This window comes from Manis javanica, chromosome 15 (assembly GCF_040802235.1).
Source record: "Manis javanica isolate MJ-LG chromosome 15, MJ_LKY, whole genome shotgun sequence".
Taxonomy (NCBI): Eukaryota; Metazoa; Chordata; class Mammalia; order Pholidota; family Manidae; genus Manis; species Manis javanica.
Window position 1 is genome coordinate 69,315,832 of NC_133170.1, and position 18,083 is coordinate 69,333,914.

Here is an 18,083-nt window from a genome sequence, read left to right on the forward strand (position 1 = left end):
GACCATTCCCTGACTCCATGTCCTCCAACCTCACCCTGATCACACTGCCCTGAAGTACCCATCACCTCTCTGTGGCCCTCAGTGGGGGAGGGGTCTGTTGTGGGGCCATGCCCTGTACCCCATGGTCCCTATCACTCAGATACTTGGCCAATGGAAAGCCTGGGGTGAATACTGATGTAGGAGTGAAGCGGAGCACCTGCAACTTACCAGGCACTGTGCTTGGTGCTGGGGACGCCAGGTGGACAAGACCAAGTCCCCACAGAGCCCAGTTCACAGGCTAATAATATGTAGGGAAGGAAGTTAAAGGGTGTGTGTGCTAGTGACTGGGTATATTTAGGCACATGGTCAGGGAGTACCTTCCTTACAAGGGGACACTGAGCCGAGACCTGAATCTGAGAAGAGCCATATTCGTGAAGATGTGGGAAACAGCCTTCAGACCAGGGAACAGCAAGTGCAAAGGAGGCAGGAGTGTGCTGGCGCACAGAAGGAATGGTGGAGGCCAGAGTGGCGGGATCACAGTGAGCGAGCGAGAGGGAGAGAGATGAGGTGAAGGAGTGACAAGGACTAGATCACACAGGGTCTTGTGGGCCCGGCAAGGACTTGGGCTTCTACTGGCAGCGACAGGGAGGCCCACAGGAGTTTTGAGCAGAGGATGGGAGCGGGCAGTGGCTGGATGTACGTGGGAGTAGCACTGACTGAACTGGCAATGGAAGCTCAAATTCAGAGCCGCCCACCTTTCAGGAGGTTCAAGATGTCATTTTCTGGCTCTTCATCGTAGTCCCTGCTCCCCCAAGCAGCTGCCTAGCTCCAGAGCCCATGCCCCCAGCTCCCACTTTCCACCCCCATGGGATGGCCTGTGCCCACCGCCAGCACCAGCGGGTGTCACATCCAGCTGGGGCCTATGTGAAAATGAAGACACCGTCTCACTTCCAGAGGTTCCAGGCCAGCTGGTCGTAACGCATTCTCTGTTGTGATCCCGGTGGAGGTGTTCTTGCCTTGGCTTCTAGTGAAGTGGGGATAAACACCAGCCTTGCGGGTGCTGTGGGATCGTGGGAGGCTCCCATCACTGTTCCTCAGACAGATGGCCCTTTATTTACTCTTCCTACTTCCTTGGTCCCGGCACCTCCCTCTCTTGATGCGGTCTTTTCTGTGAAATCGGAAAATGTTTGAATGGTGCTAGCCTGTGAATTCAACAGTCCAGAAGCCACTGGTGGACAGAGCAGGCTCTGGTCCCTTGCACACAGCAGTGCTCACTGAGGGTCTGGCAGCATCTTTTCTAGCTGCCATCTTGGGGATTCAGCTGAACTTTCTGGACTCTGGGCCTTGGCTTTTGCTATTCTTAGCCTCTAACACCTTTCCAATTTCTCCATTTTGTGGAGTGTTCAGCAAACATTTATAGCCGTTTACTTCGTGCCCTGCTGAAGACACAATGATGGAAGGCAGAAGGGAAGCCTCCTAGAAGTCAAGGTCTAGTAGTGGGGAGACAACCATCAAAGCTGACGCAGTTGGGCAGGGGAAGTGACATGTCAGAAAGCTGTCTCAGAAGCGGCCTTTCTGCGCCTGGGTTTTCCCTCAGACTGGGATCCTCATGCCCAGTGCTCAGCCCCATCTTATGCCATTCCCCCACGATCTTCCATACCCACAGGGAGCACCTCTGCATGCACCCTATCACCAAATTCTCACTTTGGGTAGGGTAGTGGCATTAACATTCCACCTTACAAAAGTAGAGACTGAGGCTAGGAGAGCTGAGTCACTAGACATGGAGGATGAGGCAGAACTGGGACTGGGTTAGGACAGTCTATTCCCAAACCTCGGGCTGGGGAGGTTGCTGTGTGGCAGTTGTGCAGGCCCCAAAAAGGCTTCTGAGTAGAATGTTGGGTGGCCGAAGGTGGAGGAACATGTGGGTTCAACAGGTTTCCTGCTCCAGCACTTCTCAGAGCCTTTCATGCACTGCTATGCATGTGACGGTCCATGTACAAAGGCTGCCTGTCTTTGAGAATCCCACTTTGCACTGGCTGCTAGGAAGCTCAGAGAAATATGTGGTACACAGAACTCTGTTTGTTCTGTGTTCTGGCAGTTGGCTCCCTCCCACTCTGAGTACGGCAGTCACCTAAAATCACTTTGGAATAAGACAGGGCGTTTTTTCTTGCATGGTGTTTGACACCAACCTAAAAGGTGTAAAACTTGAGTAAGCATTTTCTGTAATGATGCTTCATCTGTTTGTTCATCCATCCAGACAGTATCCATGACTGGGATCTGGAATTTGCCCTAAGCCTTCGAGTTTTCAGGCCCTCTTCTAATACCACCTCCCATCTTCCCCCCACTACTGGGAGGTCAGCTGGATCTGCTCTCTGTCCCCATCTTACCAAAGAGGAAACTGAGGCTGCAGTAAGGGCCACACCCAAGATCCCAACAGTCAAACCCCAGAGCCAGGGTTCGTCAGACCACCTCCAGGGGTTCCAGGCTACCAGGCTGCCACCTTGAGGGTCTGGGTGCCACAGACATGTGTGGCTCAGCCATAGAGCTCCAAGTAAATACCGTCCTATTTCCCATGTCACTGCTGCTCTTTGTAGAAGAGGAGGGGAGAGCCCCAAAGTCCTGGCAGAGACAAGACTGCCAGGGAGTTGGTGTGGCTTGGGGTACTCCATATGGCAGGTGGTCTCTCCTCGTGGCTTTCACTGGATGGGCCCACTAGGTGGCCTGGCAAGGTGCAGCACATGGAGTAAGGGGCCATCATGAGGTCCAGCCTGCCTATACCACGGGGCCCTCTGTGCGATTGGCTGCCTGGGTGTGAATCAGATGCTGTCTATCTTTCCAGCTTTCCGTGGAGGAGGCTGAGGCAGCTGGGTCTGGTCCAACTCACAAGGTTGTTTCTGCTGAGGATTTAACATGAGCTCATGATCTGTATATGCAGCTGCACTCCACACCTCCATCTCAGAATGAGCCCAAACTGACTCCTACAGACCTTCTGGGGCCTATTGTGACCCCTCACTGTGTGACTCAAGTCCCATCAGCATCTTTATGTGTCACCCCCACTCAGAGACTTTGCAAGGGCCAACTGGGTGCCCAGGAAGCTCAGCGCTGCATTCCTAGTAGCCGAGGTCAGCCCGTGCGCTCTCTGTGGCGCTCTGCTGCCTCTGCAGCGGCCTGGCTCAGCCTCTGCTGCCTCCCTCATGTGTACGTCTCTCACTGGAACTGAAGCTCCGTTAGTGCTTGGCCAGTCCCTCTGCCAGGGTCTTGAGGGGATGAATGGTGACAGGTCCCACTTGAAATGGTTGTGACATGGAAGAGTAAGAAGGTATAGACCCTGGAAGACTCTGGAAGGGCCACCCTGGCCTGCAGCACATGCTTGTGGCTCTGCCCCTCAGCACACGGCGGGCATGGGAGGCTGCAGGGCACTTCTAGACTATGGCATGAGAGGAAGCAAGGCCTGAGGGACAGGAAAAGTTGTTCCCAGTCCTTCCAGGCAGGTTCAAGTGTGTTCAAAAGTATGAGACAAGCCTAGAGCCAGAACTTGGCTTTAAGGACATGGAAGTTTCTGCCCAATTTTTTTTTTTTTAATTTTCAGCCTATCCATGTTTTTTTTATTAAAGTATCTTTAATATACAATCTTATGTTGATTTCAAATGTACATCACAGTGATTCAACAGTCCCCATTATTAACTTATATCATGATTGCAAATTATTGTGCCCTTTTATTCCCCTTCCCCTGCACCTACCCGTCCCCCCCACCCTTGGTAACCACTAGTCACTTCTGTGTCTATGAGTCTAATTCTGTTTTGTTCCTTTGTTTTTATATTCCACAAGTAAGTGAAATCATAAGGTTTTTGTCTTTCTCTACCTGGCTTATTTCACTGAGCATAATATCCTCTAGATCCATCCATGCTGCAAATGCTTTCTGCCCAATTTTCGTGTCCACCAGGGCTCATCCTGGCTCCTTCATGTTCTTCATCTTTTCAAAGCAAACTCAGAAGCACCTGAGTAGCTCACAGTGCCATCTGCAGTCACTCTGAAATATATTTTAATATAAATTACACTCCATTGTTTTCCCTCAGGGTGTGTGCACAGGCAGGTTTTAGTGTGTGTACATTCCACTGCAGGATGGCAAAAGAGCACAAGTAAGGCTGTAAAAAAAGTAGGTGTGTGCCTGAGCCCTGGGCCACTCAGTGGGCAGGTGGGGATGCTGTAGTGGGCCCAAGGCTTTACCTACCTGGCTGGCCTCAGACACAGCCTGGAAATTTAACAACGGCTGTTTACCAGTCAGGCATTTCTTCCATTGCAAAAGCTCACCCAATCACCATGCCAACTCTGTGAAAAGGGGGACTATTAAGCCTCCACCTTACAGATGATGAGCCTAAAGCATGGAGGGCCCAGTTGCTTGTCCAGGTTTATACACAAAGTAGCAGGTCAAGACTGAACTCTGTGCCTAGAAGGAAAAGAATTACAAAGTCCAGATAAAGTCTGCTGTAGAAAGGCAAGCCTTACTGTGGGGACCATGTCAGAGCTGGTCTACATCTTTGTCTTTGAGCTTCCTGACTACAAAACAAAGAAAGAAATGGGTTAATTCCCTTGGAGTCAATAGGGAGCCAGCTTTTGGATGCTGGAAGCTGAGAAGACTTGCTCCCCAGGAGTGGAAACTACAGGATGGGTAGGTAGCAGTATACTATTTGTACCACAAACACCTGCACTGGTTTGGGTTTTGACCACCCAAGCAAGTGCAGTGTGACTGAGGTGGGTCTGAAGAGCAGCTGCTTGTGGCCCAGCTTCATCCGCAAGCAGGTGGAATAGAGGACACATGAGAGAAGGGGAACCTGGAGCCACTGAATGTTCCTGTGTTGCTGCCGACACAGCCCCAGAGTTTGGACTCTGCTCTCCATTACAGCCCTGCCCCATCACACTGCCTAACAGAGAACATCCCTGGTCTCCACCCAGCGGCCAGAGCTCAAGTCCTGTTTAGCACTGTGCAGCTAGGGCTGCAGCCACAGGTGGGCCAGTCCTGTCCCCTTGCCTTCAGAGCTGCTGGCATGTATGTCCCCGCTCTCAGGCAGACCAGGGGTCAGACACACTAGCTCTGATCCTTGGCAGGCTGGGGTTCAGATCCTGGCTCTGCCCCTGGAGGAAAGAATCTGTATCATGCTCAGCCAGCAGGCAGATGGTCGCCAGGAAGAGCTTTACCATCATCTGTGTGGCCAGTGCTGGCTGTGGGTGAGAAGGGGAATCTTCTTACCAATGCCAGGTCAGCAGCTCCTCAGCTGCTAGGGGTGGAGCTGGCATGCAGGGCCCAAGTCCACAGCAAAACCAGCGGCTTCGCTGGTTAATCTCAGCACTCACACTGGGGCCAGGGCCCAGAGCTCAGAGCGGAACTGAAAGGGAGACTAGGCCTGTTCCCCTGTTAGCTTGGCCTACTTCCTACTGAGGACTCAGAGCCAGTGGGGAAGGTAGGGGCCAGGCAGGGCCAACTTCAAAAGCAAGAAAAGGGAAATAGCCCTTCATACCTTATCCATTTTGCAGACAAGAAATAGAGGCTCTTGTGAGGCTGGCTGATGGTGAAAGCTGCCAGGAGAGCAGACGCCCTACTCCCAACATCCCGTGCCATGCAGGTGCTGTGGGAGACACCTGTGTGCCCCACATGTCACTGGCTCCCAGGCTAAGAAATTGGGGTTTGGGACATGTGCAAGAGAAACTCGAAAGGCAAATCCGCCTGGCAGGTGCTGGTCACTTATGGTAGGGTCTGACTAGGTGTGTAAGCTCTCCACGTGTGTGCCTGCTTTTCTATGTTTGTGAGACCGTGCAGTAAGCAGTGTTGAAGGTCAGTGGTTGCTGGAGTTGTGCTGCTCTCCCCAAACTGCTGGAGATGGGCCTGGATGAGCCCCAGTTTGGTCAGCAGGCACACGGGCCCTGGGGTCACCATCCTCTATCAGAGATTCCTGGTGCCTGCAGGTCATAGTTACTCATGCATATGGTTTTGGGGGTCAGCTCTTGCCACACCTTTTGAAAAGGTAGGCCCTGCCCCAGGTATGCCCCTGGGGAGAGGAAGTGGGGTTCAGAGCTCTGGTGCTGGCCTTTGGGCCTGCCTTGCTTCCATCCCCTGCTCTGGGAGGGGCTGTGGTGCTCCCCAGGGGCAGCTGGCTGTCTCCTGGCCCTTGGGAAGTAGCTGCTGGAGGGAGGGGGACTCAGTTGGGCCTTTGTGCACATCCCTCATCTCTGGCTCCTTTCGTCCACTCTTACCTTCCTTTGGCCTCTGCCAGAGGCAGCTATCAATCATCTCATGATCCCAGAGAAACAATCTTATCAGGAGGAAGAGATGGGGGACAGTGGAAGGGTGACCTTGCTTCTCAGAAGACTCCTGCCCTGGAGATGCTGGCTCCTGGGAACACGCATCTCTAGGGTCTCTAGCCAGGCTGTCGGGACCTGAGAGGAGCTCTTGTGGGCTAAGGGTTAGGGGGCCATCTCCCATGTACTCTGAAACCTTGTGCCTGGGGGATGTCATGGGTAATTCCTGGGCACAAGGTTCTATGTGGGTTTCTCACTGGTTGTAGGTGGGGCAGCTGTGCCACGCTTTGTCCCTTAGGGCACATTGGCAGAAGCCCCAAGAGCCTATGGCTAAGCTACTCCAACCCTACCCCCAACCCTGCAGCCAGATCCACTCCTCCTGTCCTTCAATGGATTAGTGGGTGTGGACTTTGAGGTTCCAGGCTGTGTGCTCTAGATAAGGGTTTGGAACCTGGTTTTCTCATTCCCTTGGAAGTAAATAAGTTCCCCTCCAAGATCTGAGTGCTTTCTCTTTAAGATCTGCCATTAGGCCAGGAGAGACCTGTCTGAAGGGGGCGCTGATGGATGACAAAGGCCTGGTCCCATGGCGGTCAGCCAGCATCACGGAGGGAATGGGGGCTTGTTGTGAGGAGGGGTTAGCAGCCTATGTGACCAGCCCGTGTGGGGGAGCTCTTTGCTCCACCAGTGGGAAGAGAGAAAAAGTTGTCAGCAGGCACATACACGTCAGAGCTGAAATGTCCACAGGCCCAGGGGAAGGGGGAGTTGGCCTCAGAAACCTGTGGGGATGCGTGGCCGGGGGGGTGAGGGGGGGCGGCGCTTAAGAGCCTCTAGGCTCTAGGTCCTCTGCAGGCTCCTACAAGCAGAAAGCCAGAACTTCCTCCAGGCTGGTGTCCACTCAGCAGCACCATAAGCACTCATTCCATAAGCTAGGTGCCTGGCAGGGTGAAGGGCAAGTCTTGAGTGCCTCCCTTGGTCTCCTAGAGTTCAAAGCCCAAGTTACAAGCAGCCTGCTCTAGCATCCAGGAGGTCCGGCGATGCACACGCCTTGAGATGCCCGACAACTTGTACACCTTTGTGCTGAAGGTGAGTGACAGCTTTCCACATGGGGGTTAACACATACCTCAGGGATCCCACATAGTGGTTCCCTCCGTCCCTGCCAGGTGAAGGATCGGACAGACATCATCTTTGAGGTGGGAGATGAGCAGCAGCTGAATTCATGGATGGCTGAGCTCCAGGAATATACAAGCCAAGGGTAAGGCCCCAGACCCTTATGGCCCCAACCCTGGTATAGCTTTTACTATGTCCCTAACCTACTCAGATCCTAATCCCTGGCCTCTTCTCCAGCAGGCTGGAGAGCACAGACCCAGAGATGCATATTCCCTCAGCTCCAGAACCCGGCACATCCAACTCTCCAAGAGGAAGCATGGATTCTCTGAACCAAGGTGAGTGGTTCTGGGCCTGGGCCTTTCTCCTCCACGTACACTGGAGCCCAGCCTCAGCCCAGGACCTAGGCATCCACAATGGCTCACCACCACCCACTTCTCTACCAGGTGCTTCTCCTGGGGGGTTGCTGGACCCAGCCTGCCAGAAAACCGATCACTTCCTGTCCTGCTATCCCTGGTTCCACGGCCCCATCTCCCGAGTGAAGGCAGCTCAGCTGGTTCAGCTGCAAGGCCCTGATGCTCATGGAGTGTTCCTAGTGCGGCAGAGTGAGACACGGCGTGGGGAGTATGTGCTCACATTCAACTTCCAAGGCATAGCCAAGGTATGGGTCCAGGTGGGGTAAGCCCCTCCCCACCAAATTTAAGGCCTTCCAGGGCCAGAACGTGAGCCTGCTGTCTCCTGCAGCACCTGCGCCTGTCACTGACTGAGCGGGGCCAGTGCCGCGTGCAGCACCTGCACTTTCCCTCAGTTGTGGACATGCTACACCACTTCCAACGCTCACCCATCCCACTCGAGTGCGGTGCCGCCTGTGACGTCCGGCTGTCCAGCTATGTGGTAGTTGTCTCCCAGCCACCAGGTATGACCCTAAAACCCCTTTATAAAGGGGGTGGATGAGCCAGGGAACCAGGTAGAAGGTAAAAGCTTGCTACAAACCCAGGGGCAGAGAGATCTTTGCATCCTTCCAACACTTACCCCACCCCATAAAGACTGACACTGTGGTCTCTCTCCATCACTTGTCCCACAGGGTCCTCCAACACCGTCCTGTTCCCTTTCTCCCTGTCTCGCTGGGACTCAGAGCTGGGCCTTCCCCACCTTAGCTCTTCTGGCTGTCCGCAGAGACTTGGCCTAGAGGCCCTCCCAGGCCGATCCTCTCCCCCAGAGCAGATCTTCCACCTGGTGCCTTCACCGGAGGAGCTGGCCAACAGCCTGAGGCACCTGGAGCCCGAGCCTGCCAGTCGAGCCCGGGACTCAGACTACGAAATGGACGCCTCTTCCCGGAACCACCTGCGGGCCATAGACAATCAGTACACACCTCTCTGACAGGTGGTGGGGCACCCCAGGCCTCCCAGAGGCCCCCCTGAGGAACACAAGCAAGCAGAGATGTGAACTTGTGAATGTAGCTTTTCTTCCTTCCAGAGAGAGGTTTAAGGGACACTTAACTGCTCATTCCAGTTGGGACGTGACCCTTCTATTAGGCCTGTTAAAGGGCCTCCTGTAAGTTTCATCCATTACCTGGCTTTCTCCTTATTGTTTACAGATGTAGTTCTTGTTAGCAGTTGCCACTAGCTTCTGCCCTGGGTCTGTAGGACCTAGTCCTCATCACTCTTAGAGGCACTGTTAGGGTGAGGGTCAGAGCTGGCAGTGGAAACTTGTTCTCTTCTTCACTGGCACTGTCACAGCTGATGGACTTTCTACTGGGGGGGTGGGGTACAGTGAGGTCGGGTCATCTGGAAGCCCAAAACACTAACAAACCCTGGATTCCCCTTTCCTATTGTATTGTACTTTAGTCCACGTGGCAGGTCTGCTGTGCCCAGGCCATAGGTGACCACACCTACCCTGCCTGCCTTCAACTCTCAGCTTTAGGACACAGCTCTGGCAGATGGATAAACTTAAAGGTCAAAATTATTTTATACATTTTACCTCAGATTAATTTTTCAAAGGATTCAGGTTTCAAAACTAAATCATAGGTTATTTCATTGTACTGTTTGGACTAATACCCATGTGATTTTTGTAGTCAGAGACCACTATGCAAACCCTACTTGACTAGTTTTTGGTCTGAGCCAGCATGCCTGGCTTCCTTGTTTATGGCATCCTCAGGACAGTCACCTCTTGCTGAGTGGCCACTGTCCTAAGTATAGAGAAGTGAAGCATGTCACCCTTTCAGGGAAATTCAGGCAATTACTGAAATAGGGTGGCATGAATAAAACCTGGTGCCTTATGAATAAACTGGATTCTGGTTTATAGCAGCTTTGTGAGGGCGGGACAAGCAAAAAGGGAAGAAGGGCTCCTGGGCCCTTTCTAGTAATTCCTTCACCACCAGGGCTTGGCTCCAAGACCCCTAAGCATTTAATAGCTTAAATTATTGCACAAGGTTTCAGGCTTATTCTTGAGCCAACATGGAAGCTAGGAATCTGGTGCACAGCTAATAAGAAGCGCCTTTAATAGCCCCCAGTGTTCTGTTCCAGCTGGTTCCTGTTTCACTGATTAAGAATGTGTGTGCATGTACATGGGGTACATACAATCTCGAATGTCCAGGCAGGTCCTGCAGTCAAATCTCCATCTATACTTGCCTTTCACAAGTGATAGTGAATTCATAGCAGGGCTGGTTCCTCCCAGAACTTTCACAGGGAGGCTCAGAAACAAGGGGGGAGGGGGATCAGTGACAGAGTTGAGTCAGCTGCTCCTGGGTTCCAGCAAAGTTATTCAATACAGCCGTCAGGCTTACCGAAGGAACTTCCAGGAAACTGGGAGTTTAGCACAGCCTAACATTTACAGATACATCAATCAGAGGCTAAAATTAAACCTTGGCCTAAAACTACTGACTGCCTTATCTCATCCAGCCATTCTCTGTACTCCCGAGAAGTCAGAGATCAGACTTTTGCTTCAAGAACTTTCTTGGGGTGGGGGGGGGCAAGCAGCCACCTCTTTACCAGTTTTAAAATTAACACTCCTACTCCTGGGTATTTGTAAAATAGATCCAGATTTGTGGTCCATTTCTAAGGATATTTCTCCCCCACCCCCCCTTATTTTATATAGATCAAGCAGGTTTCTCTAAGTAATGAATGCTAAGCAAAGTGTGAACCAGAGGAGTGAGCATCATACTGGATTTCTCTCTCAAAAGAGAAAAGCTCAGCATGAAAGTCAGTGCTGTTAAATCCCTGGTACAGATTTTCCCCTTGTCTGTACAGGGAAGGGACCAAGTGACCAAGCAGACAATGAACCAAGTTAAGTTTGCTTCCTCCAGCCAGGAGTGTAAACAGCTGAGCTGTGACATCTTCAAGCCAGGGGACTCACTTCTTAGCAACCTCTTAACATACAATTCTCAGGTAGCACTCAGCCAGGCACAACAGACTAGCAGCTCTTACCCACTGGCTACAAAATATAAGCTCAGACTCTGACAGAGTTGGAAGTCACCCACCTCCAGACTGCGTCAGCATAACATGTCCGAGAAAAACATTTCCTCTCAGTTCAAATACTTTCCGACCAAAAGCCCCCTCCTGGCCTGGAAAGAAGTGACACTAAGCTAATGCCTTTCTGCTAGAGCAGACTGAGCTGGAGGAAAAGGGAGCAATGGATCCCTGGGCTTGATGCCCTCACAGGCCGAGAGGTAATGATATTGCTGGCTGCAGCGGCCCACTGTGGTTACAGTACATTCCACCACCCTCCTTCCAGTCCCGATGTGACCACTGCTGGCAGCAAGATGCCAATCTAGCAGCCTCTGCTGAGAGCCCAGGCTCTGCAGGCCAGATGGACAGTGAACATCGCAACCCCTCCAGTTATCTCTAATTACAGACAAGGATAGCTTGACTGCTCCCAGCACCATCACTTCCTTCATCTGACTTTAATGAACTTTTTACAAACTAACAGTCACCAGCACCAAAGAATTAAGTCAACTAACCTGCCTTGAATTTTAGACCAGCAATCCATATGGCTTTATCTGGTATAAATCTTCTGCCTTTGATCATTTCTGGACGTGTAGGAAAAAGGAATAGCAATCATTAAAATCTTAGGCCAGAGAACACTATTTTTACATAACAGTTTCTTAACCTAAAATTAAGGCCTTGAACTCTTCCCTAAGGGCCGCCTCAGATTCCTTTATGCTTTTAATCAGGGCTTAAGTCTCTTATCACAGATATCATGTGGGCACTAATATCTCCCACAGGCTAGAGGAACTTAGTAGTATATTATCCACTGCCTCTTAACAAGGACACATCTGACATCCAGTGTTTGGTTGGAATAAGCACCACACTGTAACGAGAACGCAGAAAATGGATTCATCTTGTACCATTATAGGCAGTAGGTATTTGGCAAATTTTTATGTATTGTTTATGTACTGTACAAGTAACTTATTCTTGAATAATGCAAATTTTGCTACAATGTACAACTTGCTACATATGAATTAAAAAATAGTTTTCAGAATCCCAATTTGTTGCCACAGTATTTGAAGGCTCTGTTACAACTATGATCTCTATAAAATCCGTACCCTGCTCAAACATGTGCCTTTGTCCTCTCACAAGATGTGGACTTAAACACTATGAGTTAACAGCTGTAAGCTGCTTTGTCCACTGCTGCATCGGGATTTCTTTATCACATTAAAAAAAAAGTGCATCCTGCCCCCTACTGGCCAGAGATGCCTGAATCAGAACAACTTACGACTCCCACACTTGCTTGGTTCAGGAGATAGTAAAAAGGAAGCTTACACAATCAGCATCAGGCTGAGGATGTGGAGTTCAGTGCTGCCCAACTCTGGCCAGCCTTCCTCCTTCTGAAGCAGACCTCTATCCACCAAAGAGATTATCTCAGTCTTGTCTTTTTCTAGAGATACCTTGAACCAGAACTAGAGGTGAAGAAGAAAAATCATTTGACAACTAACCTTCCACATTAAGAAAGCACACACTGCCCTCCTGCTTACTTAAGTCCTATAATACAAATAGCTTATACAAACACACACTAACTTGGTATCAGTTTTTAAAACTTTTTTTATTTTTTAATTTTTTTTAAGTTTTTATTTTATATTATCTACAAAGTAAAAGTTTTTTCCCTTAACTTAAAAGTTGAACCACTGTAGACAGTGATCACTTCATCAAACTTTATAAATAATAATCCGTCAGTTTGACGGTAAGAATTTACTGAACCTTTGTCAAGTTTAGTAAAAGGGTGTTCCAAGTCTTGATTTTTTTTTTAAAGCAGTAATAGCAGCAAGAATCACTCTTGTTACTTCTTTTGCTAGCCGATGTGTTGATGACTTTCGAGGGTCACTAAAAAATAAATAACTTCCAGTTTCAGCAAGCAGAGCTGGGGTACTTGCGGGAGTCTGAAACAGCGCATGGAATTATGGAACAGCCCACAAGTCCTAACTGCCTCTACTCGGCCCAGACATCTTCCGCTGCAAGTGAACTGTTAGCATTCCTATTGGATGTTACAAGAAATCACATTAAAAAAAAAAAAACCCAAAATAAATGAAATTCTAATTTTCTGTGCTTCCAGTTGGTAGAAGCAGTAGAAGGGAGGAGGGAATTTGGCCTTTCGGTTCCTCCAGGGCAGCCTTACAACTGCTGTTGGTGGTGGGCTTGTACTGTAAAAGAAGAAAAGTGAATATTTAAACAGAAAACTGGCAACACTGCACATTAGCCTAGTGTCTCTGCAGCACAGGACCATAATCTATTCTTGTGCTAGCTGAAGGAGACTCAAAACTTAATCACTCTCCCCCCTCCCACCTGCACCAAAAGGGGGAGGGAGTAGGTAGGTGGAAACAAACCAATCAGACGTAGAACCACTTCAGATAAAACTCCCAGAAGACTTATTGCTCAAGGGGTAGGAAAAAAAGGCCTCCCCAAATATTAGCCAAGCACCAGTACTGCTTTCAGAGTAATAACAGGTTAGACTGAAATATCGCCATGGCAGCCATCAAGTATTAGAGCACAATCACAGGGTACTCTACCCTTGTCAGGGCATAGGCTGAAGCTAGTACTACACTCAAAACCAATCCATTCACAGCACTTTCTCATCAGTAGCAGTCTCCAGAACTACAGTCAAACTCTGCCATGGTGATAACCCCCCGCATCAGACTGTTGGGACTCAGGAAGGAAAACACTGCCCTGTCCAGCCTATCGTAACAAAGGAGGCCAACTGGGTCCTAAGCATGTGTCAGCTACACAGAATCCTGCTACTGCTGCTCATCAAGCCCAATCCTGTATACCATCAGAACACACACAGACTTGGCTCCCAGGAGCCTCAGGCCCTGACACTGAACTGATCACCACAGTCCCTACTGTGCACACGCTGACAGCTCTTGCTGGTTCTCAAATGTGGGGCTTGAAGCGCTGGCCCTGCCTGCCATTAGACCTGAGCGAGCAGAATTCTTTGGAGTGCCCGGCGGCCCCTGCACACACACGCCTCACCTGAAGGGTGCGTCATATAGGGGAAATGCGCTGTTGTCGAGACTGGAATGGGCTGTAGTGCACTTTGAGCGAGGGCGGCCTGGGGACCGCCGGGTGGCTGTGTCGTCATTAGCATCATTGGCGCATGGGCAGTTGGATGAGAAGAAACCATTCCTGACTGTACATGAGCCTGAAACAGAGAGCTCTTTTACGCATACAGGCAACATCTCCAGCTTAAACAACATGTCAACTGTGTTCCTTTCACTGGGCTGGGCTCTAAGGGAAGGGCAACAGTGGGCCCTCATGGCCCTTTCTTTCTCTAGGGACACTCCCTAGTGGATAGATCAACTGATCTACTGACAGGCTTTACCCTCTAGCAGATCCTGCATGACTGAGGGAATAAGCACCCACAAAGCCTGTGTCAAAGTGAGGGCTGCAATATCCTAGCCTTCAACATTTCTGATACTGGATTCAATGCTGAGGCAAGGTCTTCACAAAGATCAGAGCCCAGATGTAAGCAAGATACAATGATGATTCAAAATCTGGCTTCCATGCGAGGCCTGCAGTTTTAAAGATATCATTCCTTTCAAAGAGGAAAGCAGGTTTACAATGTAAGCAGAGACAGTTGAACTCTTTTCTTTGGACTACTTAGCTCTCTCTTCCTTTGTCCCATCCCCTCTGCTGTTTGCTTGCTCACCAGCACACCTCAGTGAAGAATGAGTCAAGGCAGTGAGAGAAGACTCTCAGGCCCCATTGGCTCTGCTAAAACATCTGGTAAGGCAAGAGGGGATGGGTTATAGTTAATGGCTCCAGTGAAATGGGGGAGGGGGGGTGGTAATCATCTGGACCAGCCCAGTGTCCCTGTACCAACTGATTGTGAGTTCAACCTGGTCTCACTGTCAGGATGGAGAGGTTTTAGTCAGCCCAAGTAGCTGCAAGGATTTGGCAGGGCCAGGAGGAGCCCTCATTTCCTGCCTCTGATACTGTGCACTGTTCTAGACCATGATAAGCCTTAAATTAAATGCTGTTTTTACTCTCTTACATATTCAAATGCACCCATGGCCTATTTGGGCTTCCTTGTAAATGTTAACTTTTTTGTTCTTTCAGCACAAAAACACCAAAGTGAGGTTTTGGGAACCCTAACTTACATGTAAATTCACATAGCCACCAGACTCTACTAGACATCTACAGGACCCCAGCTCTCATGAAGCTCCTGATTCAGCCAAACCATGCTGGCTCACACCTGACCAAACCAGCTCCCCTCCCCACTGTCAAAAGCAAATCATCCACTGCAGTGTGCCACATTACAGAACCTACTCTTGTGCAGGGGCGGATGTCCAACTTCCCCGAGCTGTGGCCCTCGAGTTACAAGGCTGCCTTCTGAGTTAGCTCCCACTGAAGCGCATCTCCAGCCCCCACCACGGCACAGCCTCAGGGGCACAAAGTTTGACATGAAACAGAGTTCAGTGAGGCAGTCTAGCTTAGACCAGCCTAAGAGTTCTGTTATGAAAGCAGCAAAGAAACATCGCAATTCACCCTTAAGCTCCAGGGTGTATTAGCCCAACGCAGTATTAGCCCAATCTCAGTGCAGCTCTTTCTCATTAAGACAGTCCAACTGGGCCCTGGATTGCACTGAACTTTGGTCAGCAGCTGATGCAGACAGCATACCACTGAGATGGCAACCACACCTTTCCACCTTCAGAAGCTTATACTGGAGGTGAGCTCCAAAGTGCTTCCGAGGCTGCTCTAAAAATGGGAACACTTAGGTGCTTCCTGCTTCTAGTTACACCGCACCAGTATACAAGGCTAGGCCTTTTCAAGAACTACAACATAGGGTCAAAGCAGATGTATGAATAGCCAGGGAAAACAAGTGGAGAGATTTCTCCAGAGCTCATGTGACTAACATTCAAGCTGACAGGCCCAGGGTCACCTCAGGGAGCTGCAAGTTTGTGATGGCCCACCCTCCCTGCCAGATTTCTTCTGTGCGCACGCGCATGTGTGTGTGAGAAAGGGAGAAATATATATATATATATATATATACATATATAGCAGTGAAGCTATATAAACACAGCAAAGCAGACAAAGGAAAGGACTGACTGGGTTGCATTCCAGAGTCAGAGATATTTTCACAGTCTCAGTTGGGGAATGTTAAAGGACTGACCAATTAACAACATCCCTGATCCCATTACAAAACCACACAAACACTCATTTAGGGCCAGATGACATGTATTTGAGTGGGAGAAGGGAGACAGGCAAATGGAATCACACACAGGGTTTCCTAGCTTGGACAGCACCTGGCTCTTTGCTGCTTATCTGATAATCTTCATATTCTACTTGATCATCACAGAAAAGTGGGCTAAAGCAGGTTTACCTGAGGTACGTGGGCCATGTGGGGTGGATTGGTGTATGCCGGCTGAACATGAGAAGGGTGAATTGTAAAGACGGTCTGCTGTGCTGCTGGGAAACTACTCTGCGGCGACTGTGTATTGGAGGCAGGTGTCATGGAAGGTGGGGTTGGTGCAAGACCTGCATGGTAGATGGCTGGCTGCTGCTGTGGACTGGCCAGATGGAGAGCCTGGGCAGCCTGGTGCTGATGGTGCTGCAAAGCAACGGGAAAGAATGGAGAAAACCATTTCTTTAATGAAAAGCAGTTAAGGATCACACACAAAGCTGAGCTTCTACACAGGAAAACAGGTCCCACCTGGGCCCATCTAAGATAAAAGGTGATGGCAAGTACAAGACAACATATAGGGTGGTAGGAGCAGGGTTGAGGGGATGGTGCCTCCTGTCCTGAAACATTTTTTGGGGATGCAAGCCCGAAGCTCAGCCTAGCAGTTACAAGCCACCACCAAGCAGAGGTAAGAAGACTGCTGCCACAGGAAATAGAGATATGTCAAAGAGATCCTTAGCTGCCTCTGTTAACAAATGTGATTAAAGATGATAGCAGGAAAAACCCCTATAAACATAAGAATAAAGTAAAAAAAATTAAGTCACAAGCAAATTCCTTACTTTATGTTAGATTTTTTAGTATCGATAAGTTTCCAGACTTACCCAATCACCTTATTCTCAATGAGTAGCTTAATGTGATTTAAAAACCAAACCAATGCCAGGGGCGCAAGCCTACAGAGTTGTAGCCTGGCTCCATGAGGCAGGGCAGCTAGGTGTTCTGATCACATGGTACCTAGCAACTTGCCTGGCACTGAGAAGAACACTCAGTCAGTAGGAGGAGGAGGCGATCCAGGAAGGCCTATGAAGTTTCCTTACCTGGACAGGACTGGGTGCAGGATGACTTCCCCCATGCTGGCTTTGCTGCTGTCCAGTGGGGGTTGCTGAAGGCTGAGGATGTGGAGTATGTGGGTGCAGGGCAGCATTGGGATGCGCATACTGCTGAGCAAGGGAGCCAGTGGAAACTGAAGCAAAAGAGAAAGGAGGGTTACAAAGTGGTGTGATGACTTAACTGCTGCTCCATGCCTCATCCACTGAGCTTAAGGCCAAATTTAAGCTATTACCAATCTCTATATCTGATTCCATTTAAACCATTTCCTTTTTCTTAAAAAAAGTGGGAAGTTACTGCTTAACAATCAGATTAGCATTTTATTATGGTAACACAGCTGTACCCATAATTAAAATCTAATCAATTTAAATTTACTCTTAAAATGGTCACTAGATTTTCCAGAAAAGGCAACTAAAAAAACTGAAAAGCATAGGCAAAAACAATTCTCTCTCTCTCACACATATACACACACTTTTACTTTAGCTCAAGGCTACCATCTGGCTAACCTCACCATGCTACTGCCCTGGAGATGCTGCAGTATCCCACGGGCACAGACGCTGTGCCATGGTGAAAGGGGAGTCTTCAGAGCCAAATGACCACATCTCTCAAATGATCACAGACTCCACTCTGCCCCTCAGTTTGTTCCTGGGCCTCCCTGCTCAAGGAGCTCTCATCTTTGGCTTAATGAAAACTAGTAGATGGAATTACCTAAACTATGTAGAAAAATGAACTTGTTTTGAAACATCCTAGACTTAGGAAGAATTTAGTAGCTAGAGTAACTTCAAAAGGAATATGATAGGCCACTTTAAGTAAAAGTGTGTTAAACTTAAGAACCCAAAGCCAATTCTTTGTGCATCTTAGCACAGACCATATCTTGGTACGCAGCAGGGAGATTAATATAAATTCATTTGTTTATGTCTTCCCAAAACAACAATTTGAGAATCAGAGCACAGTAAAATGGGTTCACTGCTTCCAGTGACTACTGACAACAC

The 18,083-nt window shown here is 49.4% G+C and overlaps 2 protein-coding genes across 11 annotated transcripts in view; one reads left to right on the forward strand and one right to left on the reverse strand.

Annotated features, from left to right (window-relative positions):
- SH2B3 (SH2B adaptor protein 3) overlaps positions 1 to 12,893 on the forward strand; it is a 35,805-nt gene extending 22,912 nt beyond the window's left edge. For 2 of the 4 annotated variants that reach the window (XM_037014359.2, XM_037014358.2), the window contains 6 exons: positions 7,255 to 7,356; positions 7,434 to 7,525; positions 7,618 to 7,715; positions 7,824 to 8,038; positions 8,122 to 8,293; positions 8,462 to 9,045. In XM_037014359.2, the coding sequence (XP_036870254.1) occupies positions 7,255 to 7,356; positions 7,434 to 7,525; positions 7,618 to 7,715; positions 7,824 to 8,038; positions 8,122 to 8,293; positions 8,462 to 8,757 (975 nt within the window). In that variant the 3' untranslated portion in view covers positions 8,758 to 9,045. Of the gene's footprint in view, positions 1 to 7,254; positions 7,357 to 7,433; positions 7,526 to 7,617; positions 7,716 to 7,823; positions 8,039 to 8,121; positions 8,294 to 8,461; positions 9,046 to 12,717 lie in introns of those variants that run through there. The other 2 variants (XM_037014362.2, XM_037014361.2) reach the window with 2 other exon arrangements.
- Positions 1 to 18,083, reverse strand: part of ATXN2 (ataxin 2) — a 148,059-nt gene that overhangs the window by 16,233 nt on the left and 113,743 nt on the right. For 5 of the 7 annotated variants that reach the window (XM_073222193.1, XM_037014356.2, XM_037014354.2 and 2 more), the window contains 4 exons: positions 17,082 to 17,227; positions 16,189 to 16,416; positions 13,839 to 14,007; positions 12,399 to 13,012 (listed from right to left, as the gene is read on the reverse strand). In XM_073222193.1, coding sequence (XP_073078294.1) covers positions 12,984 to 13,012; positions 13,839 to 14,007; positions 16,189 to 16,416; positions 17,082 to 17,227 — 572 coding nt within the window. In that variant the 3' untranslated portion in view covers positions 12,399 to 12,983. Of the gene's footprint in view, positions 1 to 11,335; positions 11,405 to 12,137; positions 12,275 to 12,398; positions 13,013 to 13,838; positions 14,008 to 16,188; positions 16,417 to 17,081; positions 17,228 to 18,083 lie in introns of those variants that run through there. The other 2 variants (XR_012125345.1, XM_037014357.2) reach the window with 2 other exon arrangements.